Source organism: Carassius carassius, chromosome 48 (assembly GCF_963082965.1).
Source record: "Carassius carassius chromosome 48, fCarCar2.1, whole genome shotgun sequence".
Classification (NCBI taxonomy): Eukaryota; Metazoa; Chordata; class Actinopteri; order Cypriniformes; family Cyprinidae; genus Carassius; species Carassius carassius.
Window position 1 is genome coordinate 18,838,001 of NC_081802.1, and position 26,012 is coordinate 18,864,012.

Consider the following 26,012-nt stretch of genomic DNA (forward strand, 5'->3'; position numbering starts at 1 on the left):
AAACTGTGTTTTGTAACATGATTTTGCTAGAAACACTGGAAGCATGACTAGGCAAAAATGAACAAATAAATCAATTGTTATGCATTAAAGAAACTTTAGATAGTACAACATCAATAAAACATTGGCAATATATATATATATATATATATATATATATATATATATATATATATATATATATATATATATATTAATATAGCCTATACGCTATTTATTTATATACAGTACTCTGCAAAAGTCTTATGCCAACACAAAATAGTTTTAAGTCAGCTATATTTCTTTCTATAGTGTGTCAGTAGGAGATTTTAGAAACCTTTACCTGTGAAGATAGTGCTGTTAAAAGTTTTAGAGACCTGAGAGAAAATGCTGTAAAGTGAGGATGCTTTCAAAACTAATGTCATGAATAGATGTTATTGATCAGTTAACTTAACTGAATCACATCAATATTTGGTGAAAGCACCCTTTGCGTTAAGCAGCTTTTGTCATCGGTGCACTTTTGTTTTTCATGTAGATCTGCAGGTTTCTTGAGGTGTCTTGGAGACGTTGGCACAGTTCTTCTGGATTGAGTCTGTCTCAGTTTGTTCTGGTTCTTCATGTTATTCCAGACAGACTGATGATGATGAGATCAGATCTCTGTGTGGAGCACTGGCTGTTGTCAGACTCCTTGTGCACACAAAAATCTCACTGGATTATTAAATTTAATGGCAAAAATAATGTTTGGAAATGTAAACTGATATATCCTACTGACACACTACAGCAAAATATAGAAATAACTGACTTAAAACCTATTTTTTTTTTTTTTTTTGATGATGAAAATACTAGTGGCCTAAGACTTTTTCACAGTACTAGACACACACAAATATATACATGCATATGTGTGTGTGTAAATGATGTGATAAAATTAGTGGAGATAATGTCCATCTGGTATTCTGTTAAAATTACTGTTAAAGTTGGCGTAACAGGCCTGTTAAATATTAACAAATCATTTTTCTTTTCATCATAACTTACAAACAAACCTGTTTGGTTGTGTCCAGTCTGGTTTCCCAAATTTAGATAGGGTAACACACACACACACACACGCACACACGCACACACAAAAGGACAGAAATTGACCTAGTTATTATTTGTATTGTTACATAATATAACAATATTAAAATATATAGTATTGTATACATTGTTTATATAATATAATGTATATTTGCAGCGCACAATATCACTGGTGTGAAAATTACACTTCTGTTTTTATCAAATGTTTTTATAAATTCATCCTTAAAATCATTAATACCTTTATCCAATAAGAAAAATATAAATACAAACGTTTAATCACATTTTATTATATCGTCTGAATTTCTTTCTCCTGGAACTTATTTAAAAAAGAATGCGTAGTGGTCGGTCGGTATTCCCGACTGAGTTACGTACGCTTGTGCGCAATCCACCCATAGCTCAGCGCGTGCGCTACGTAGCCATCTTGTGTAGAGGCGAGGAAGCGGAGCCGTTAGCTCGAGATCTGCGCTGACAGCTGACAAACTGACAAACAAACCGCCACTCTGCTCCCGACAGAAACGGAAAGTAAACATGCGTTAATACGTGTCGAGATGTCTGTTCGGTGTGTTTGACGGAGGATGTGTGCTTCTGAAGAAGGGAGAGTGTTGAGCACCGAAGGCGCCTCAGAGTCACGTTAAATCCACAGACTGGAGAGAGCGGCCTGACGGAGACTCTCACACCGGGACATGGCCTTCGTTTAGGCCACGGAGAACAGAGAGACGGGCTCGGAAGGATTAAACACCGCTGGAATAAACCTGTCATTGTGTTTGGAGCTTCAGTTTAAAGGAGTGAAAATGCCGCGATGAGGGAGTCTTGAGTTAGAGTGACGCAAATTACATGACTTTTTCATACACATTGCTTACATTGGAGCTGCGCGCTTCAGTCCGACGTGTTGAGATCAGAGCAACGCGCTTAAAGCTGTCAAAATGTCTGCAGTGACGTCGAAAAAGAAGAGCTGTTTTCAGATCACGAGCGTCACGCAGGCGGCGCAGGTGGCGGCCAACAGCCACACGGACAGTTTAGAGGACCCTGACGAGCCCAGGACTGAGGACATGTCCTCATCCGAGATATACGACATGTCCAAACCTGGAGATTTCCAGCCGGAGACGTGTGCTGTCAGTTTATCTGATGAATCGCTTCATAAAGAAGCTGAAACAGCTGGCCAAGATGGTCCCATGTGGACCGTCCCTGGTTCTCGTAGCACAGGTGCTGTTCATATAAACCCAGGCGGGACCGTCTCTTCCAAATCTTCAGGTTCAGCTGCATCACAGACTTCATCGCTTAGCAGTTCTGCCACAGTAGGTAGTTGCAGTTCCCGTTTCAGGGTCATCAAACTAGATCATGGCACGGGCGAGCCCGTCAAAAGAGGTAGGTGGACTTGCACTGAGTTTTATGAGAAGGATACTGACACTTCCTCATCTGCTCGGACTGTGAATAACGTCAAGCACGTTGGCACCACAGACCACGGCGTGGATGCATTGGGAGCTGCGGGAGGTTCGGTGGCTGCTCTTGTTGGGCTTTCAACACCGGCACCCGAACCACACACCGACAGCGGTTACATATCTGCACCATCGAACCCACCTGTGGAGGTTCAGCAGCAAACCTTCTGCGTTTCTCAGCAGGGATTAGGCCTCGTGGCCCAGAACCTTAACGAAGATGCCCACGCTCAACATCTCAAATCTCCCAGCATGCCTTCGACAACTCAGCCACAGCCATTTTTCCCGGGAAAACAGGCACAGAAACCTGTCCAGACTGTTATTCCATCGAATCCGGCCCAGAGCACCTTAGGGACTTCTCTTCCGCTCGCGACCCAGCTGAACCAGGGGCCGTCTCCTGTCATGACTCCTGCAGAGGGGAGCGCTCACGTGCTTGGATTAGTTTCCCAGCCCGTGGACGGCAGAGGGCTTCCCATCAGCCAGCCGGAGCATGTTCAGGGGCTTTTACAGCAGCCGGATATCAGCACGGCTCTAGGGAGTGTGTCGGCCGCAGCTGTTGTACAGCAGGCACCAGTGACGCTCATTCAGCCGGCGGTAACTGCGTCTGTCAGCGCCCTCGCTGGGGTCCCTGATGTGCAGAATGGGCCTGTTGTTATGTCCAGTGCCTCTAATGCCCCCCAGAGCATGCCAAAACAGATGCAGCATCATCAGCCTCAGGGAGTCCACAGTGGTTCAGTAGTAGGACTGGGTGCGCTGATGACCCCTGCTAACTTTAGCCAGCTCCCCTCCGGTGTCACCCAGGCCGTGGAGAACCAGAGGAACCCCGACGGGCTGCTCCAGAGCCATGTGCTCATGGGAACAGATGCCATCAAACCCCTGCAGCTCCACACTCCTGCTGTCCGCAGTCTGTTTGGAATAGCTATTCCCATTGATGGGGACGAGGACAGGTAAAACTCTATTCCTGGTGTTGCTCACTTCGATTAAAAACAGTTCAAGTAAAAGATCAAATATGCATTAAGTTAAACTTGTGCAGGTGTTTTAAAATATTAGCTTTTGAAAGCACGTTACCTTGAAAATATTCCAGTTGTAGGGAATGCATTTTGTTGGGTGAGAGTCAAATTTACTTTAAAATTTTTGATTACATGAGTTGTTTTCCCCCCTAAATGATCCTTTTTCAAAGACAGTGGTGACTCATTTTCACGATTGTTGAAAACATAATTAAGGGACGTCCAAACCGGTCTCTGGAAGGCCACTGACCTCTGAGTTGATATCCAGTCATAATTAAACGCACCTGAACCAGCTAATTAAGGTCTACAGGATCAATAGAAACTTCCAGGCAAGTGTGTTAAAGTTGGTTTGGAGCGAAACTCTGTATGACTTTGGCCTCCCAGGAGCAAGATTCAACACCCCGGTCATAAATGTACCATATTTTATTATATATATATCTCCATTTTTAATGAAATTAATGTACATTTATAACACTATACTTTCTGTCATACCTTGGCATTAATTGATTTACATATGACTAGTTAATGCTGTTGTGTGGGCGTTTCTAATACCACAGATGAGGGAGTGATGGCAAATTTGACTTCTTACTCTCTTCTGTCCACTTGTAATCAGTCCCCCCCCCCATCTATTGGAGAGTCATAAGCCCTATTCACATGGGATTAGTATCACCTGGTGACCTCCAGTCATTTGTAATAATTGGGGAGGTTGTCCGTGATCTTAATCCTGTGCGAATCGACCATGTCTGTAATTTGTAAAGTAAAAATTCCCCCCACAAAAGACCTACCATATTTCGCTGAACACCGAGGTCCTGTGATTATATGACTCCAGTGCAATCTGGCATGTCTGTGATTTGGCCAGTATTTGGCAGGACGTATATCATTTTTCAAAGTTTTTGTTTTCCATACGCCTTTTTATCCATCTTTGATAGTGTTTTGGGTGCTGTCATCATATAGCTACACCGTACAATTTACATAAAGAGAAAGCTGAAAAGGTTTTGAGGTTAATGTGTTACAAATAAATCAAGCATAAAGCTTGAGATATTATATTTTAACCTGGTGAAATGTAAATGACACAGCGCAAGAAACTATATTAATAAAAAAAAAAACACATTCAAAACCACACAAGGTCCCCAGATAATACTAATCCTGTGCGAATAGGGCTATAGAAACACTATAGTATATTTATGGTGAGTCGAATGCGTACCACAAAAACAAACAAAAAAAAATGTATACAGGTCAAGATTTTTTGAAATATCTGAAAAATGTCATTCTAAACCTGTTTGACTTTTCTTTCTTCTGCAGAGCACAAAGAAAGATGTTTTAAACTGCCTTTGTCCACACAGTGTAAGCCAGTGGGGTTTAAAGCAAAGGTGGCAAAAGTTTACAGAGAAGTCTATAGAAAATAGAAAAGAAAATGACTCGTGGTTCTCAAACATTAGTGGTACAAGTTCATATTTAATGTATGTGAACTTGACTTTTATAAAATTTACCTCGACGAGTTGGTTTAAAAGTCTCTGCAAACGTGGCTCAGAGATGTGTAGATCTGAGGAGACACCTTTGCACGTAGTTATTTCCCCTGTCCTTCAAACTTGTGGTTATGATCATTTCATTGGTAAAGCATTTGGAAAGTTTGACACAAGCATCTGACTCAAGTGATCTTGTTTTGTTTTGTAAAAAAAATCCACATCAAATTTACCCAACGTACAACCCAGTTCCTAAAGATTGTTTTGGTGCCACTATTTCCTCCTCACATGCTTTTCACCAGAAGCTGAGCTGTTTATTTAGACTGGTTAGGTAATGCTAGTGTGTGTTTTTATCTCGTGATGTGCAGAAACTGCTGGGCGCTCTATGCACTTACACTGATAAGGCCTTCAAACCTGTGTAACATCTGCATGATGTTATGCTGCATTTGCATATTGTCTACTGTCAGCAGTTGGTAGGAATGCAAGAAAAACCTGTACATTCTGTGCTGAATACGTGACGACTCCATTCTTGTCTCTTTTGGCTTCTGAAGATTGCTCAGAGGCAGACCTGTGACCTTTGCAGGTTTAGGTTAAATTGCACTCGTTCGTTGACGTCACAAATATTTTGCTGTCTACATCTAATTAAATTGACATGAGTCATTTTAAAGACTAAAAAACTTGTTAAATGCAAATAAAGTGTCTACTTGCATATTTCAAATAACTTAATTTTCCAAAGTGTCAAATTTCCATTCAGTGTTAATGCATTTTACCAGTAGATCTTTAAGTAGAGAAAATACCAAAAACTTAAGTGCAGCTTTCAGATACCTCTTAACTGTAATCTTTAAATCTTTATACTTCGCTAATGTGCTTCAAACCACTAGGATTTACCCATTTGTCAGCAAGAAGATTTTGTAAGGAAGTGAAAGTCATTTAAAATAGAATAACACCTTAATATGATCATGTATTCTTTTTTTTTTGTATTTTAATAAGTACAGTAGTTTACATTGTTTAATTTTTACTTAAATATATCTGTGACTCTGAATGATTTTGCCACAGAGGGAAATCATATTGTTCAATAATTGCAATGTTTTTAGTATTAGTCTGTTTCATATGAGTTTTAATAATATTCCTGAGTAAAGGACGCCTTAAGCTAATGTTGAAAAGTAATAAGCATTTTATATTACTGTACTGATGCTCTCTGCCATGCTTGCTTAGCTTCTGCATTTACACAGCCTCAAAAGTTGCTGCTTGCAGGTATATTTATGAATCCTTTTCTGTTTGCCAACATACCGTAAATTATATTTTCAGGATGAGTATTTGGGGTGGAGAATCCCCTCAATGCCTTTACTGAACATGTGACAAACTGTAATGCGGGGGGACTCCTCCCTTAGCAAAAATTGCTAAGCTATTACACATAATGACTTCACCTTGGGCTGGAAGATTTTTTATTTTGTGCATTTTTCAGCCAAACACCGCTTCATATATTCAATGCTTCATATTGAGAGCTATAATACAGATCAGACTTTCTGTTTCCATTTTACTTTTAAAGACCGAACTTCAAACTCATCTGTGCCACTTTTTGGATCATTGTTGAAGTGAACGTTTGTCCGTTTGGAGACTAAACTGTTTTAGGCCATTTAAACTGAACGTGATGCATCCATTATTTATTTATATATATATATATATATATATATAATAGGAAAGTAGTATTTTTGTTTTTATCCCGTATCCATTTTAATAGCTATGGGTTGATTAATTGGTATCGGCCAGTGCAGTCTAATCTAGCCATCGGTATTACTAAAATCCACTATTGCAAAGCTTGAAGGAATAGTTCAGCCAAATATGAACATTTGCTGAAAATATCCTCACCTTCAGGCCATTTAACATGTCGATGAGTTAATTTCTTCATCAGATTTGGAGAAATGTAGCATTTTATCACTTGCTCAACAGTGGATGCTCTGCAGTGAATGGGTGCCACCAGAGTCCAAACAGCTGATAAAACCATCGCAATAATCCACAAGTAATCCACACCACTCCAGTCCATCAGTTAACATCTTGTGAAGTGAACAATGCTGTGTGTGCAAGAAACAAATCCATCAAGACATTTTTTAACTTCAAAACCTTGCTTCGGGTTATCTTGTCAGAAATATGCACCGATCAATCAATGTTTACAATGTCTTCCTCAGCTGTTCGGACTCTTATTCTGATGGCACCCATTCACTGTAGAGCATCCATTGCTGAGAAACTGATGAAATGAAACATTTCTACAAACCTGTTTCCATGCAAAAACAAAACGATCTTGAATGGCCTGAGGATGAGTACATTTAAAATGTAATTTTTTTGCGTGAACTATTCTTTTTGGAAAAGACATCTTTTCTCTCACCTTTGAGACTGAGGTCTACTCATCAGCGTTTGAGTAGTTAATCTGTTTATACCCAAGATTATTGCATTAACTGAGGATAATGTGAGATGTCTCAGTTCTCCAGCATATTAAATACCCAGGAAATGACCCTTGACAATTTTGACTTTCACTCATCATTTTCTGTTCCCCTTATGAAGGCCTTAAGAAAGAGGAATTGACCTTTTAACAGATATGAAGATATAAATCAGTTTATTAACTTGCTGAAATGAGTTGGTGAACCATGGTGAACGCCTCAGGATTTGTGGAGAATGCGTTACAGGGTTCAGACCAGCTTAACTTTGAATACGTTTGAACAGTTATTTATGTTATTTCTCACTTATGCAATGAAGCACAGCTTTTAAAAGAAAGTTTGTTATCATAATCCTCCGTTGTTGTAGTTGCTATCTTCCAAAGGTTGTGCAACTACACCTACTTGACTATTATACCGTCTTTATATTTGTTGACAGATTTTAAAAAATAAGTTTAGTCTGATGTTTCTACATGTTTTGTTCTGTACCTGATAGAGAAACAGCAGTAGCTGAAGTTTGTTTGTTTGAAGAGCAGGTGTGCTGCTGATGTTTTATTCCTCACAGTAATGGTTCAGGTGAGTCAGTCCCCTCACCGGTGCTCTCACAGTTAGGTATGTGTATGTATTATGCCATCATGTTTTGTAGGGATGTACGATATTGTATTTTTGCCGATATCCGATATACCGATATTTTTCAGCTCATTTTGACCGATACCGATATATTTTCTTTTGTTTGGAAACAACACCAAGTCTCTCCTGTGCAGAAATCATAAGAAAATATTTACAATTTTGGTTTGTTTTTAACAATAACTTATTTGTTAGAATAAACAATAATGAAGGTTTTAGAAAGTGCATTGAAGCTTTGAAAATAACTATAAATAAACTATATGTCAAGCGCTGCATTCCAGAAAAATCCAATATTAACCATAACATTTTATTTTAAATCTTAAATCTTTTGGAGTTTATGATTTAAAAAAAAAAATAAAATAAAACGGATTACACATTAATGAATAAATCTATATATATATACAATATTATTTAATTTACAAGAGTCTTGTGATTTTATTTATTTATTTATCATAAACGTTTACTCTATCACACACCGAAAGCGTCATTCTGTACCTGCTTTCATAGATTAAATGCAGTGATCCAAAAGAGAGAATCTAATCATCATTCAGACAATGATGCCGATGCCGATATTTACATTTAAAGCTATTATCGGCCGATTCCGATATCAGTCTGATAATATCGTTCAGCCCTAATGTTTTGGAAGACTTGACCTTACAGTTGAGCATGTAACTCACTCATAAAGGCTTCACTGCATTATATGAAGCTGAAAAATTGTGCTTTTAACATCTGTTTTTAACAGACTAGTCTTAGGACCCAAATCTCCAGAAGGTTGAAGTCATAATAAAACCTCAAAGATTACTTTTGAAATTGCTTTGCATTGAGAGATTTGTTTAGGTTTTTGGATGAGTTAATAGAAATATCAAAAGATTTGAATGTTGAAAGAAACTGTCATGTCATGACATGACACGCATTAATTCCAGATATGAGGAAATGTTGTTACTGATAAAACACATTTTAAATTAGTCGAACACTTCCTCTATTTGTATCTCTGTCCATTTCAAGTGAATTTAAGTTGTACTTTGTAATCACTCATTGATCACAACGGCTCTCAAAATTACGAAATCCCTGGAAAACCTTCAAGCTGGCGTTCTTCAGATTTTGGTATTGCAAAATAAATTGAACTAAAATTTAACTACATTTATATATATATATATATATATATATATATATACAATTGGATCGGAGTAAAAGGAATTTTATTTTTTATTTATTTGTCACATTATTACATCACATTTCTGTCAAAACATTTTTAAGAAAAGTTATGAGTCAAATGTATAAACAACAATATTAAAGGGGTCATATGATGCTGCTAAAAAGAATGTTTTTTTGTGTATTTGGTGTAATGCAATGTATTTATGCAGTTTAAGGTTAAAAAAACATTTATTTTCCACATAATGTACATTATTGTTTCTCCTCAATGCCCCACCTTTCTGAAACGTGCCATTTTTTACAAAGCTCATCGGTCTAAAAAGCGAGGTGTGCTCTGATTGGCCAGCTCTCCAGCGCATTGTGATTGGCTTTATATCTTGAGCATGTGATGGAAATGTTATGCCACTTAAGATGTTGTGATGTGTGTCCCGGCACAACAAGACAAAACCAATGAAATCCATTACTATTCGAGGCATTTGTTGCATCCAGTGGGGACATAATTTCTGATTATAATGACTTACACTGTCTTTTTATGCGTGTAGTTGCGTATTGCGCCACGTAAACATAAAACCATCTCTTGCATTTGTGATCAGAGAAATAACAAGCCTTCTCTACACTGCTCAAAACTCACGTTTGACTCATCATTGGCAAATTATTTAAACGTACTTACAGGCTGTGAGTCAGCATTTTTTTCAGAACACCGGCATTGTAGTCTTCTCTTCCAGGAAACGGTTCTCGTCATCCGTAAAATGCGCAGCACACATCTGAATATTTGGGTTGAATGTTCTGGAACATTGTTGAAATACAATGCAACCACTGATTTCTAGTTGTGTCCTCTTTTGGAAGGCCAAACAAAGTAGTTTCACTTTCACAACAAAATGCACAGCGTCTCCACGACATGGCGCCAGTGGCAACAGCGAGAATTAAAGTTAAGCTTTCTTTCTTTGTGTGAACATTTGGGCACCATTACGCAAATATTCCCACATCGTGATGTAGACATGTGGGGGTGTTAGAATGAAGCGTTTTAGGAGGGCGTGGATGAGTCTTAACTATAAAGGGATAGTTCACCCAAAAATCATAATTATGCAATTAATAACCCTCGTGTCGTTCCAAACCCGTAAGACCTCCATTTATCTTCGGAACACTGTTTAAGATATTTTAGATTTAGTCCGAAAGCTCTCAGCTCTCAGAACCGTTTCTGTACATCGAATGACTCGTTCGCGAGCCGGATATGACAAACTGCTTTGTTTTGAAATCTCACAACAGACACGGAAGAGAAGACAATGCTGAATAAAGTCATAGTTTTTGCTATTTTTGGACCAAAATGTATTTTCGATTCTTCAAAAAATTCCAACTGACCCTCTGATGTCACATGAACTACTTTGAAGATGTTTTTCTTACCTTTCTGGACATGGACAGTAGACCGTACACACAGCTTCAATGGAGGGACTGAGAGCTCTCGGACTAAATCTAAAATATCTTAAACTGTGTTCAGAAGATGAACGGAGGTCTCACGGGTTTGGAACGACATGAGGGTGAGTTATTAATGACATAATTATGATTTTTGGGTGAACTAACCCTTTAATAAAGAATATTTCTTTGGGTTTGAGACTTTTGCAACTTTACAGATCTTCTTTATGCACCAAGAGCTTGTAACACTCCAAAGAGAAAGGAAAAATTTAGTAGACATCCTGAAATATAATTAAGCGTATTTGTGTTACCCTCTTCTTTGAATGCTCTGTTTCTATAGATTCATTGTTATTAGAGCTCTAAAGCTCTGTGTACAGAAACCTGTTTCTGTGTAATCCTCTGCCAGCTTCACATCCTCAGGGCAATTCCATTTGTCAGTCGTCATCTTTTAGTGGAAACGTGAAAGAATATTTCCACCAAGTGTTTGTCTTACGCACCATTTATCCATTTAGGGTGGATGTTTCTTGATTATATATTTTTCCGTTTTGTCTTTTTGACCGAATTCATGCAACCATTTGTTTAAGAGTTATGCTATCATGGAAAGTTTTCACAAGGAATTCTGTAGAAAGATTTGCAGATTTCATCAATGTTTGGTGACTGAAAGTTTTGCAAATGTAAACTTTTTTTTGGGGGGGGGGGGGTCCTTTTGGGGGCAAATTGCTCCAAATTGCCAAATTACTTCCATGTAACAATTATAGTGTAGTACACTCAGCTCCATTTAACACATTTTGATTAATAATGAATTTAAATTATAAATGTTTTTTTAATGCTTTAGATTTATAATTCAGCATATGTTTTGAATTAAATCAGTGTGTATATCAGTGTGTATAACTAAAAAATAGTTCACCCAAAAATGAAAATGTCCTCACCCTCAGGCCATCCAAGATGTAGATGAGTTTGTTTCTTCATTAGTGTCTCACCAATGGATGTTCTGCTTAAACATACCAACATTTAATTTCAAAGTGAACTATCCCTTTAACATCTGGAGAAGACAAAAGCTGCATTTTTGTATGAAACAAATCCATCATTAGATGTTTTTAACTTCAAAACCTTTTTTTTTTTTTGATGCTCTAGATTTGTAATTCATCACGTTTTATTATTTTTATTGTTATTATATAATAACAAGAAACGAGGTCAGGGCAATTCTACGGAAGCATGTTTCCTCCACTAAACAAAAAATAAAAAGGGTAATTTCAACTTTTTATCTAACAATTCTGACTAATTTAATCTCATGCAAGTCTGAGAAAAAGGTCAGAACTAGCGAGTTGAAAAGTCTAAATTGTGAGGTTTTTGGAAATGGGTGTTCCATCCAATGAAGCCTCATAAAATTTAAAAAAAAAAACTTGAGTCAAGTCATTGCTGGCCACAGGATAATGGTCACTTTGTAACATTCACTGGGTTGCATGATCAACCAAAGAAATTGCATTATTCTTTTTTAGGTAAACTTGGATTAAAATCAATGTGATCATTTGTGTAGCAGATCTGTGTCTCACACTCAGCAGTTGTTCTGACTTTTCCTGTTTGGCATATATTCATTCTGAACTCTGAATACTCCAGGGCTGTATGTGAGGCCTCAGACACCAGAGCTATTTCACACCTGGTGATTTTTCACTGTACATATGAATGGCCATTCAACTTTGTCTCGAAAGCCCTTAAGGCATCACATCAGATTTGTTATGGTCTTTCCTTCCAAGCCTTGGACATTATATTTTAATACCTTATTTATATTTCTCTCTCTCTCTTTCTCTTTCTTTTATCTGCAAGGAACCCCTCCATGGCTTTCTATCAGGCCTTCCCAAACGGCAGGTCAAAGGTCATCAGTGATGGGTATGATCACTGTGTGTGTGTGTGTGTTATAGTGCACTCTTGGCAGCCGTGAGTGTGCATGGAGTGATCATGGCATCTAACATCCATAAGTAGCACTTTTACAAATGGACTCTTTTCACATGCTGATGATGCATTTACACATTTATGCATTTATTAGCATTGTAAATCTTTATTAAAATCATGGAATCATGGTTGTACTTCTTTTTTCTTCTTTCACAAAAATAGTCTCCTATTTGCCGCTGTAGGAGTTTACTCAACTTTGACCACTTTCTTAGAACCCTGGTAATGTGAAAAGGGTCCATTGTTGACTCTTTTGGCTTGGGCATTTTTTAAGGTCACTCATACACTAGAGCAAATACTGACTGAGAGGATGTGTTTGAAGCGTTTAAAATAGACCTGGGTCAGTTAGAGGTCTAACAGACTGGAGTTACAGTTAAAAGTAATATTAATCTTTGAAGAAATTTGAATACTAGTCCATATTGCGATTAGAGTTAAGTGTACTGACTTACCTTTGATTAATTCATTCAAAATTTGGCGAATTCCGTGACATTCCGCATTATACATTCCATTTTTATGACTGGATTCCGCAATTCCGTCCGTGATTTTCGCATCCTGGAAATCATAGGGCTTTACTCAGTCATTGTCATGTTCTAGGGGTGTTATACATATTTTATGCCTTTAATGTTGTAGCAATTTTTCTCGGTGGTATCAAATATCAACATTTTTTGAGATATCGTATTGAAATGATAAATTCCAGTATTGTGACAACACTAATCCAGAGTTCATCATTCATGGTCCTACAGAGCCACTTTCTTGCAGGACTGTAAACTTCTTAATATAATACGACCTATGGCAAATTACCCATATATTATGTATAACCTCAGATTTTGAATATGTTCGATATTTTTAGACGATTTTAGAATACATTTCATTTGTCACACATCTACTAAGAATGAGCTGCATGATTCTGTGCAAGTTTGCGGTGTTCGGAAAAACTCTAAAGATCAAGTTAACATATATAGAAACTATCTGATTCAAATGTGTAGTTTGTAGAGCCATTTCTTCTTGATCAAAATGTCCATTAGAGGTGTTTTTCGTGTGGTTTTGCATGAGCACATTGAGTACTAGTTTACTTAAACCTCAGAGGCACAAATTGGCATTTGATTATGACTGAAAATTCGGTAGTTCTTGAACAAAGGGAGGGTTGCACTGACAGTGAGCCAGAAGAATTTAACATGACTGTGTGACTCATAACTCTTTTGAGAAGGATGGTATTCATGTCAAGAGCAGATTTGTAATATTTGCTACATGTTTGCTCCTGTAAGCACTGAAGCACAGTGTTGACAGCTGTCAAACCTAATATAAATGACTGATTTCTAATGCTGTGACTCACAATGGAATGCCTGCAGATTTGCATAATTTGGTCTAATTGTTATGACGAACTGTAGTAACTTTTAAATGAACATTTTAGCCTTTTTTTCAGAACCATAAAACAATTAAACGGCTTGGCTGGTGGTTTCTGCACTTTAAGCATAAGAATGAGTGTTATAGATCATTAGGGCAGTTGCGCGTTCAATGCTTGTTCATAGTCTGAAAGCTCTCTGGGGCAGATAAGGAAACTTGTGCTTCTTATTTGACTATTTGTCCCACTCTTTTATTTCCATCCAAAGGCTCTAGGGCTTTTAGTTACAGGCAGAATTCCATGGAAATACTTTTGTTTGAGAATATTTGCATGGCTTTTTGTCTCTATTAAGTACAAATGCATTGGTATTTTGGTAGAATTAGTTGTTAGATTAATGATACTGATAATAATAAAGTAAGATGATCCAAATATGTGTAAATGTGGAATAGTAGAGGGATGTATTTACAATGAGCCAGGCTAGAAAGAAAGCCATACTGGTCGGGAACAAGACGTGAGTAAATAATGACTGAATTTTTATTGTTGACCAAACCTGCATGTTTTTGTAAAGATGTCACAAAATCAGATTAATAAATCAGTTGGCTTTCACGGTTAATTGAATTTGGTATACTTTTTCCCCCTAGAAAACTGCATTGACTGGCTAAATCAAGCACAAGGTTAAGCACTTGGAAGTCAGAGTTGTGAAATGGATTCCTGTGTTTTGGATTAGAATGAAGAAAAAATCAGAGTGAAGATTCCAAACCAGCTTCTATTAGTTTGTCAAAGTAGACCAAGAAGCTGCTTATCCAACATGTGAAGCTCAGTTATGTGTTTACATCTACAAATAGCCAGACATGGGAAATAACAGAAAGTCTGAACAGTGTGTGTGTGTATATATATATATATATATATATAACTATGATGACTAAAATGACTAAAGAGCCCTCTAAGGGCCATGTTCTTGTAATTAAGTATAATTTCCACACTGGGTGTTTGCCATTTGCGGTGTTGACTGGTTAAGTGTACGAGTAGTTGGCCAGTATGACAAGCTAAATTCTAACATTAGATTGATTCATTAAAGTGTTTTCATATAGTGTAGTCTGAGACTCATCAGTGTTTCCGTCCTCATTTTCTCTGTAAAACAGTGAATGCTTGCAGATTTAAAGAGGCCGTTCCACTAAGCTACAGCATGAACTCTGCTAAGCTCAACCAATTAATTAACGAGATCTCTCAAGACTCTGAACTTGTTTACAATCAATGGGTGTTCAGGATGAAACACTCATGACTCTGATTAGGAGCTGAAGGAACTACGTGAACTTTACATCGAAGATACCCTCTTAACGACAGTTATGCCATATCAGACTCGTTCACTTGGGACTTTTTGCATTCCTCTGTTTTTTCTTACGTAATCATGCACTAAACCGAGGTGCTTGACCATTGCACATACGCTTTGCAGCATATTCCAAAGCCTCTCTTCTATTTATTAGATAGAAGAAGAGACAGAAGTCGTCGTTATTCACTGAAAATCTTGACATCCGCTCTAGTTCGTCATGAGAGAAGTACATACAAATCATTATTATGAGTCAAATCCTTTTCAAAATCCAAATGTGCTGTGTTACAACGTGTTGGTCACCATGAGAAATGTTGTTAAAACAACAACCTAATCAAAAGAAGGAAAAAAAAATGGTATCATTTCTCCAGCTATAGCCTGGATACCTTGTGAGTTCGAAAGAATTTTCTGTGCGTGTTCCTCTCAGCATCTTTAATTACTAATACAGGTTATTTTCTTGAGAACTGAGCTTCCCATGTGTGGGTGATTTTACTGCAAGGAGGACGTTTGAGTTGGAATAGACAGTTTTATGTTAGTCACAATGTCATGTAAATAGGTTTGATGTCATGCGTATAAATTGCCGAGATTGGAGTAATAAGATATTGTGATGCCAACTGTTGTCAACAAATGTTGCAAGATGACTTCACCACTTACAGCTGGTCCAACTCTGATGAATTCAGCATTTTGATTTAACAACAGTGTGCAAACTAGCTCTTTTAAAAAAAGAAAAAGAAAAACACATTACAGGCCGTTTGTTTAACTTCATGACTTTCAATCGTCAAACTTTTTCCATATTTTAACATTTTTTTAATACATTCTTTTTTACCACACTTTTTTTTTTTTTGCAGGACATGCTTTTGTTAATCTTGATATCCGCTTTATTATTGAGAGATCAGAATCTCAGTTCCAAGTTAAGGAGCTGCCTTTCTTGCCAAGAGTTAGCTTGGCATATCAGTAAATTGCACTGAATTTAGATCAAGATATTGTTTCCTAGTAGATTTAACTCTGGATCCTGTGGAAATGGTGCCTCCAGAATTGTGGACAATCTAGCCAGTCTTTCCTAAAGGTCCCATTTGGTAAACAGTTCTGAATTCAGCAAGTTTTATATATATATATATATATATATATATAGACTAACATGCACTATTCTGATGCTTGCAGCCTTTATACTTGCCAATAAACACCAGTTTAGAGCAGATGCAGTGGAAACTAGAGACCATTAATCGCAGCTTTCACACTTTTTTGGTCTAATTTAAGAGGCTCTTCATACTGACAACATCTGAATCAGTGTAAGAGGGAACTGCTTTTAATGCGAACACATTCATGAAGTTAGGCTTTACACCTGATCACCATCCATTAAATGGAAGATTCTTGTAGTCTGGGATACGTCCGTTCTGTTTGACCGCTCTTTTTGTTGTTTAGTGCCTGGAGCAGTGCGTTAGTTGGGCTGATTGTGAAATCGAAAGACTTGATGTGGTTTGGGAGACACCTGTGTTCTGCGGCGACATGTGTGTGTTTGCATGTACACGTTTGTGTGACATGCCTGCGGTCCGGGTCCCGGTCCCTGTGATGTATCCCAGAAAAGAAAAGCCTTCAGCTTGTTTTTGTGACCACTGATACCCAAAATTCAATTGGAGGCTGGTGACTCTTTGCGGTCACCGACCTGGTTCATGTTAACCATTTATATAATTAGTCAAAACAGATCTGCCTTTACTTCATGAACATATGTGTTTAATATAAATACACTACTCAAAAGTTTGGAAAAATTAAGATTTAAAACTTTTTTTCTCATTCATTTCTTTGTTCAGAAATATAATTACAATTTAAAATGACGCATTTCTAAATATCTGAATATATTTTAAATTAAAATTATATGTCTGTTATGGCAAAGCAGGATTTCCAGCATCGTAACCCGTTTTGTGTGTGTGTGTGTGTGTGTGTGTCACATTATTCTTCAGAAATCACTCCAACTAGTCAAATAATGTGTTTTCTAAACCTTCATGACTACTTCCCGCTGTAAAATGTTCTCTGTGAATGTACTGAAAGCTCGCCTGGTTTCAAAACGAGGAGGCAAGAGTCAGATGTGTGTATATCGACCGCTCTAAAATTACAAGCGCGTGCACGAGCTCGCTGCTGTGTGGCTCCGCCTCCCGGCCGACGTCACTCTTGGTCACGCCCCCCGCGAGGACACAGATTCCTTAAATACCGAGGAGCGCCGCTGTACTGTATTAAAGACGCACCGATCACCAGCATGCGCTGCAAGATGAGTTACTGCCTGCCGTGCTCCCCGGGGTCCTCTCCGACATACTCCGGGAGATTACTGTCCTACCGAGCGAGGTGCAGGTAAACAGGCGCTTTTTAGTAATCAGAGAGAACTGTGTCTATGTGATATTATTATATCAGATTTGTGACTGGATGTGTTGTGAACAGCCTGTGACGAAGACACGCGCGTCACGTACGCCGCGCGAAGGACTATCAATACATTAATAACGTTATTGTAGGCTACTTTACAGGTCACGCGTCTATACTAAAACACTTATGCATGCAAGGTGTTTATTAAACGAAAGTGAACTTGATTTATGGTTAGTTTCCGTTAAAGTCTCGGTTGTTTTGAAAAACTCGAAAAACATTACTCTTTCCCTAAAATATCAGCGCTCATGACACAAATGAGACCCGACGGTCACTGAGGGGTAGCACGAACTAACAGTATCAAAGAATGCGTGAAGGTCCTCGGTTTCTGTTAATTATGGCGAATTGCGCTTGATATTTAGCTCTGTCTGTTGGTAGTTTTTATTTATTTATTTTGCAATAGTATCATACATCTTCATAACTTAAATATGCATGCACAGGTTCTGAATATTTTTCCTAATGCGTAATGGAAAATGATGTCATTTCTGTCTTATCTCAGAGCTGTCAACACGTGTGTGATTTTACATGATATGTGCTGATAAGCCCAACAAGGAAATGTCATCTAAAGTCCCCATTGTGAATAACTGCAGAAGGATGCAGTGTGATTCAGAAGAGATTATGTAACTGTCTTCCTCAGAAGAGATCTCAGTGTAAACTCTCTCTCTCTGTTGTCTTTCTGCAGTGCCTCTGGCGCCAGTGCTGTGGCCATCGATAACAAAATAGAGCAAGCCATGGTGAGTGTTTAAAAAACAAAACAAACAAGAAAAAAGTTTATCAGTTTTATTTTTTTTATTTTATCATGTTAATTTATTGTTGATGCTGTTATAGATGCTGACATGACCTTAAAAATAAATAACTACTACTACTATACAATTGTCTAAATAAAACATCGTTGAAAAGAAATCCTTGTTAAGTAGCTATTTGATAACAAGGGAAGAATATTATTCGGTTGTAAAATTGAATATGGCTTGAATCCACCAAAATATAATGCTATTTATTATTTAATAATTCATGATATTAGTAAATAATACTTTTGGAAAACCTAATAATAATAATTAAGACGTGTCCAACCTTTTTTCTTCATTGTTAAACCACACGTCACTTATAATAAGTCATTAACAGTTCAGATCAAACATTTTTTAAATTCATATCAAAACCAGAATAAATGTCATTTTTCATTAACAAACTGGATGTAATCAGTCCCAGTGTTGGGAGATAACCTTTTTTAAATCATTTGGGAACAGATTGATTTGTGAATTCTAGTGTTTATTATTAGGAGAAGATCTGCCAACGTATTGTTTTCATCTAGATGCTTTATCCCTGAAACGTTATATCAGCTGGTGCTTAAGCAAAAATGCGTCTGATATGATTCACTATTAATGTTTCTCGCCATAATACTAGCCACAGAAGCTTGCATGACGTAAAGCCTCCGAAACGTTTGACTGACAAGCGCTGTGCTCCCCTCCTCAGGATCTTGTGAAGAGCCATTTGATGTACGCCGTGCGTGAGGAAGTGGAGGTCCTGAAGGAGCAGATCAAGGAGCTGTATGAGAGGAACTCTCTCCTGGAGAGAGAGAACGCAGTATTAAAGTCTCTGGCCAACACGGAGCAGCTGACCCAGCTCAGCACTTCACCCCCACAGACGGCCCTCAGCACCGTCCTGCAGGGAGGAGGTACACTCATGACCTTGCCCCCGCATCCCAACGTGTCCACAGCATGAACACATGCATCAACAAGCCAAAACATGACCATCTGCAGCGGAGATTTTGGTTTCCAGTGGTGTTTTCCACTTGTGGAGAGCCATGCTTCTGGTCTTCCCCAGTATTAGACGATCATCATCTCTGGAGAGAGCAGAACTGGCTCTGTGATGGCTGCGGTCGCTCTCTGAGGGCACGGGCTGCTGGCTGGCCGAATGAGTTCAGTAGAGGAGTGAAGATTAGCAAGACGCTCGTCTCAGGCCAAGCCAAACATGTGGAGCGCTCCAGCAGGAGTCCCTTCGGCTCTTTAGTTTCACTGTCTGCATATATTTATTAGAGGGCTGCTATTTTCATAATGTAAATGAACAATGTAACAGAGATCTATTATATATATATATATATAGAGAGAGAGAGATATAAAGAACCATTCTTTTGGTTTCTGAGATGTTAGATTCTTGTTTAACAAGGCAATCATGTCCCCGTGGCACAGATCCAACACTATAAGTGATTCAGTGAGATGTCTGATAGAGTCCTGTGTGGTCTGGGGTTAATGTAAAGTGTGTACAGGTGAGCAGCATTAATCAAGGATTGCTCTTTGGGATTTAATTAACTATACTTTCCCTGAGTACTTCAATTCTGATACGTTTTGTATTTTAAACTGGGGACGGAGGTGTAAATTAGTTGTAACCAAAGAAGAAAAGTGTTTTGTATATCGTGTATTTTCTTGTTTGTATGCACGTGCGCGCTTTTTTTTTTTTTTTTAATACTTCGTCACCTTTTGTTTCTGATTGGCATGTGTCCAGCGTGATCTATCAGACTGTTTTCTTACCTCATGTGTTTTGTTTGTCATAATTTAAGCAGTCTGTGAACGATGTTTGATTATGGATGGTGAAGGGTGATTTTTGGAGTAACGTAAAAGAGCCAATTGTTTTCATTTGCGTGGTGTTAAAAAATGTGATTTACAGATAAATGTTAACCACATTACAGAAAATGTTCGAAATAAATGGCGATTTATATTTGCAGGTGTAGTTTACACTGATTAGTATCAAAGAATAGTCATGGTAATGAAATCAGAGAAGTGTTCACAGATGTCATGTGTAGGGCATGTCCTCTGTTTTAATGTCTTTCGTGCCTCTTGTACCAGAGATGCAGTGATCTGGTTGATTTTCTGCCCAGTTTGAGCCAAACAGAAATCTTGTACAATCACTGTACATCAGTCTGAACTTTTTAGGTCTGCTTGTTTATCTTTTTTTGGTTGTCGTTGAAGGAAATGTAGTATACAAGCAGAATGCATTGTACTTGATCACTGAGCCTTTCTGAAAATACCCTTTTAATGTGCCGTTTGGAGAAAGATTTTTTGTTTTCTGTCTTTTGTTTTCTAGTTTTCTGTCAGAAATAAATTACGATTGAGAATTGAAGCATTTTAACTGTGTCTCTATATTATTGTGCAAAACTCACACAACAAACTCAACTTTAAAATTTGAGTCTTCTCAACGGTGTAACGGTGTAACTTCTGTAACGGTGGCTGCCCCAAATCAAATTTGACTTAATAAAATTTAAATTGTTCGGGCGCCAGACAAGTAAAACTTGTCAAGTAAAAAAAAAATATATATATATGTAATGAAGTTCAATTTCCCCGAAGATAACTCAAACCACCGTTACACAAAAAACGAAAATAAATTCCTTCAAATACCCACAATAATGTAGAATAGGGCTTAAATGACACACAGTCAGAAATTGAAGGGTTTGGTCAAAAATATGTATATTTTAAGAAAACATTTTTGCAAAGAAATAAAATAAAATAAACTACACAAAGTTAAATTTTCACAGAGTTTTTTTTTCTTTACCTCACATGACAAATAACAAAATATTTAAGGCAAACAGTTCTTTTTTTCAAACTCAGTTTGTGTTCAATTTTCAGCCAAAATAAAGAAATGAAGGGGGAAAAAAAAACACACACAAAAAAAAAAACACTTCAAACGAGTGTTTGTGTATGGGTGTGTGCGTGTACAATGAGCGTGTATGTGTGTGTGTGTGTGTGTGTGGTGGCTGCGTGAAGCAGTCTGTGTAGCGGCCGCAAATCCTGGGCCGGAGAAAGAGTTTGGAGACTTGGCGAGAGTTTGGCGTGAGTTTAGAAACTCTTGGCGTGAGGTTAAAAGATGATGGACATCACCACTAGTACCTGAGGCAGGCGAACGAACCAGGCTGGATTATGTTGCACCAGGCAGGCGAACGAACCATGCAGACGCAGTAGAACAATTTCTCCGTCACTTTGGCGATCGCACCCAGTCAGCGCATGCACAGAGATTCCAGCAAAGAATAGTACGACCTTCAGCTTCAGGTAGCGTGTGTCCCACTCCAATAATAACCTACAGGTGTGTTTTGTTTTTTACTCGCGCCCCAACTTCCGTTTCTAGCGCTCTTTTATTCTAAATTTCCTCATTGGTTTCCGCCCATCAGAAAAAATGAAAAGCTGATATGGATTTCTTCCATATCGCTACACTCTCCCTGTGTTCTTGTCCTTACCCTTTCAGCCAGCTCGTCTTCATAATCCTCTGAGAGGAAAGCAGAGAGGAAAGCAGCTTCAAACTCTTCCCACGTGGTTATTGAGGATCGTGCAACTTCCCACCAGTCCCGGGCAGTACCATAAAGGACAGTGCGGAAAGTGGCCAGGATGTCAGCATTAGTAAGAGGATGTAACGCCAAGAAATCCTGACATCGAGTTAGATAGAGCAAGGGGTCCAAGTCATCTGACTGTCTCCCAAAAGTAGGAAATGTAATCTTAAGATGATCACTCTTTACAACAGGAGTAGGAAACATTGGAGGTGTCACTGGTGATGTAGGTGAAACTGCAGTGGTCAGAGGCAAGGGTGAGTAATCTCTTGTCTGCAGGTCAATCATTTGTTTCTCTTGCTTTTCGAGTCTTTTCTCAAGTTCAGTTTGTAAGCTTTTTACAGTTGCACACAGGGTGTTGGTGGTTTGGGTGCACTGGGTGAGTTCTGTTGACAACTGGTCATAATTTAAAAAACTTTAAAATTTTTTAAAGATGAGTTTCACACACACTTAGCTACTTAAATGTGGACATACTATAGACTTAAAATAATGACTTTACAAAGTCAAGGTGGGCGTGTCCACTGAAGTTATTAATTAAATATCTAATTAAATGATCTTTAAAGGTTTTTTTTAAGCATTAAGCAGGACGTGTGGATCACTGTTGCCATCTACTGGCATTTCTCTACTTGCAATTAGAGCTAAAATCATCGAATTACAAAATAAATATATAACTTTTTAGCTTGTTTAGTTTACTAGAACTGTGTTTGTATTAAAAATTACATATTATATTATAAAATGAATCCAAACGAAATGAAATGCAACAAATAAAAAAACCCCATCTGTTCATAGATATTTAGTTTTAAATACAATTTAATTTAATTAGTAATTGATACAAATGAAACATAATAAATTAAATCTAAAAATAAATGTAAAAAAAGAAATATAACAAATAAATATAACAAATAAGTTTTTTTTTCGTTTAAAATACAATTTAAATGTAATTAACAATGAAAATAAACGTAATACAACAAATAAAAGAATAATAAAAAATAAATATACCAAATCCGTTACATTGTTCATAAATATTTTGTTTTAAATACATTAAATAACGAATAATTAACTTAAATGAAATGCAATAAATAAATAAAAAACATGCAAAATAAATGAAATATAAAATTATAAAATAACGGTACAGTAGTTGGTGATTTTCCGTCTTTATAAATGACTTAATATTTACGGTGGCCGAGAAGTGCAAAACAAATCACAATTACAAAAACAAAATAACAAATCCAAAAAAACAACGACAATTCAGAAAACAAAATAACAATTCAGAAAACACAACGACAATTCAGAAAACACAACGACAATTCAGAAAACAAAATAACAATTCAAAAAACACAACGACAATTCAGAAAACAAAATAATTCAGAAAACACAACGACAATTCAGAAAACAAAATAATTCAGAAAACACAACGACAATTCAGAAAACACAATAACAATTCAAAAAACACAACGACAATTCAGAAAACACAACGACAATTCAGAAAACAAAATAATTCAAAAAACACAACGACAATTCAGAAAACAAAATAATTCAGAAAACACAACGACAATTCAGAAAACAAAATAATTCAGAAAACACAACGACAATTCAGAAAACAAAATAACAATTCAGAAAACACAACGACAATTCAGAAAACACAACGACAATTCAGAAAACACAACGACAATTCAGAAAACACAACGACGACTCAAGAATTTGAAACGAACACAAACCTTGCTTTCCTAAAACTGGACCACCAAGATTCGATGCATTGATTGCTCATTGACGTACCATACATGTGACTTCTTGAGCCAGCATAGTAGTCTCTGTGGTGATGACGGAGATTGCACTGTATTGCTGCCATTGTCCCATTTTCTGTTCCACAGTCCGTTCGTAGTCTCATGGGTGCAACGCCAAGGCGTTGTACACATGACGTATAGTTATGTGCAATAACAGCAGGGTCATTGTTAGTATGCCCACAAGTAAGCCAGAGGACACGTCTAGAAAAACCATCAATGCACCCGGATATGCCGAAACCAAATGGCTTTAGTTTATCGTACCCATCAACATGCCATATGTAGTTCGGTCCCATTGAGTGATATGTTCGCCTGACAAATCTACGACATGTCCTCTGTTCTGTCCCATGTGGGCAGAGGTGGGTAGAGTACCCAAAAACTGTACTCAAGTAAAAGTAAAAGTAAAAGTACTTCTAGAAATATTTACTCAAGTAAAAGTAAAAGTACTAGTCTTGAATAGTTACTTGAGTAAGAGTAAAAGAGTATCGGATAAAAAATCTACTCAAGTAGTTAGTTACTAGTTACTTTGGGTCATATATACTGAGCCTATTTTTATTTAGATATATAGATAAAATGTATGTAATGTATGTGTGTGTGTATAAATGTATATATTTCATCATCCTTTACTCCAATTTATGTAATTTATTATAAAAGCTTGTCTGTTTACTTAAGTAACAGATATAGGTGTCATGCCATAACATATTTTAATACGACTGACTTTATATTAAATGTGAATTTAACATTGAAAGTTAATGTGATTTAAATATTGCTACTAATCTTTCATTGTTCAGAAAGAGAGCAAATAACATTTACATTATTAAAGATAATTTTCACTGACAGTCTAGATTTCAATCACTCTCAGAAACTCCCATTAAAATCACTGAAACTGTTAACACTGTGAAATCAATATCTTAATTAAAAATTCGTACACACATCTGCACTTTGTTGTTTCTGCGAGAGAATTCGCCAGAAAGAGGTATTCAGTCAGTGAGCGAGTGAAGGAAGCAACGGCATTTTAGCGATGACTCATCTGAACGCCTCTGATTGGCCAATGCTTTAATAAGCTCAAAAGAATCATTTGTGATTTGTTATAATGCGCAGGGCTGTATAAACGCATCTATCTCTGGCTAAGCGCCTGCAAACAATCAAAGATCTGAATTTAGCAGCTGACTTGCACCAGTGTGATTGTATTAAAATTAATAAAATCTTAATCGGCTATTTTTTGTCTTTTGGAAGCTGCATTCAACTTGACTCCCCTCTGTTATAAGCCACACACGTACAACAAACTAATGTCACAGTGGTATCGTGTACTGTAATCGAATGTAGCCCAAGTTATTATCTGTTAAACAGTAGACAGCACACGCGGTGTTCATCTAATAAGGATCTCCATCGCTAGCAAATAATAGCCTTTGCAGATTTCAATTCAGAGCAGTTCCATAGATACGTTTTCAACGCTCTTTCTGTTCTTAAACGTTACAACTCCGAGTGAACCACTTCAGACGCTCAGCGCGTGCGGCAGGGAACTGAACGACTCATTCAAACTGATTCATGAACCAATTCACTCGTTTGCCAATTGGTTTGATCAAGCCTTTGAACAGAATTGACTCAAAAGAATGAATCATTCGCGAATGGGCATCGCTCATTGCCCAGAGAAAAGTAGACGGCGCGTTTGGAATAAACTGAAGCATTTATAACATTTATTGCATTAAGATAAAGTAACGAGAGGAGCGTCGCCCACAGTAACGAAGTAAAAGTACAGATTCCCCCCCCCAAATTTACTCAAGTAAGAGTATAAAGTACCCATCTTTAAATATACTCCGAAAAGTATTCGTTACCCCAAAAAATTACTCAAGTAAATGTAACGAAGTAAATGTAACTCGTTACTACCCACCTCTGCATGTGGGTTGAGTTCTTGCAACAGCCGCATTATGTCATCACGTTTAACACGCAACTTGTATTTCTGCAGAAGTACTAATATGAAGATAAAATTATGCCATAATGAATTGCAAGCGCAAGGTAAAATTTGTGAAAGTGTAAATAAGATTGCAAGCGTAAATCAAATTTGCATGCGCAAGATAAGATTTGTAAAGGTGTAAGTCGACTTTCAAGTGTAAGAAAAAAATATTTGCAGCATTTTAGTGTTATTCGTAAGTGTAATTCATGTATTGTGAAACTGCAGCTTCATGCTAACGCAAAATAATAAGGATCTGCATTCTTCTGACTTCCATTTTTCCGCGTGTACACTTTTGGCACTGTTTCAGCGCACAGATGCGGCCAAAAGTACTGCAGGTCTGTGAACATCAATTTGCAAGCGAAAGCAACAGAGTCA

General features: G+C 37.4%; 1 protein-coding gene across 2 annotated transcripts; it reads left to right on the top strand.

Moving 5' to 3' along the window:
* Positions 1-1,453: 1,453 nt before the first annotated feature.
* LOC132131090 (TSC22 domain family protein 2-like) lies at positions 1,454-20,647 on the top strand. Of its 2 annotated transcripts, XM_059543021.1 has the most exons (5): positions 1,454-3,427; positions 12,393-12,455; positions 18,276-18,327; positions 19,064-20,312; positions 20,369-20,647. In XM_059543021.1, the coding sequence occupies exons 1-4, from the start codon at positions 1,971-1,973 to the stop codon at positions 19,310-19,312; spliced, it is 1,821 nt and encodes a 606-aa protein (XP_059399004.1). In that variant the 5' UTR covers positions 1,454-1,970; the 3' UTR covers positions 19,313-20,312; positions 20,369-20,647. The 2 variants fall into 2 exon arrangements, with proteins under 2 accessions (XP_059399004.1, XP_059399005.1); XM_059543022.1 differs by lacking the exon at positions 12,393-12,455 and having other exon boundaries at positions 1,456-3,427.
* The last annotated feature ends 5,365 nt before the right edge of the window (positions 20,648-26,012 follow it).

Excerpts from the sequence above, each read along its gene's own strand:
- LOC132131090 (XM_059543021.1), top strand. The coding sequence starts at position 1,971 with ATGTCTGCAGTGACGTCGAAAAAGAAGAGCTGTTTTCAGATCACGAGC. Across the intron at positions 3,428-12,392 it reads ATTGATGGGGACGAGGACAG|GAACCCCTCCATGGCTTTCT; the intron begins GTAAAACTCTAT and ends TTTATCTGCAAG. Across the intron at positions 12,456-18,275 it reads TCAAAGGTCATCAGTGATGG|TGCCTCTGGCGCCAGTGCTG; the intron begins GTATGATCACTG and ends GTCTTTCTGCAG.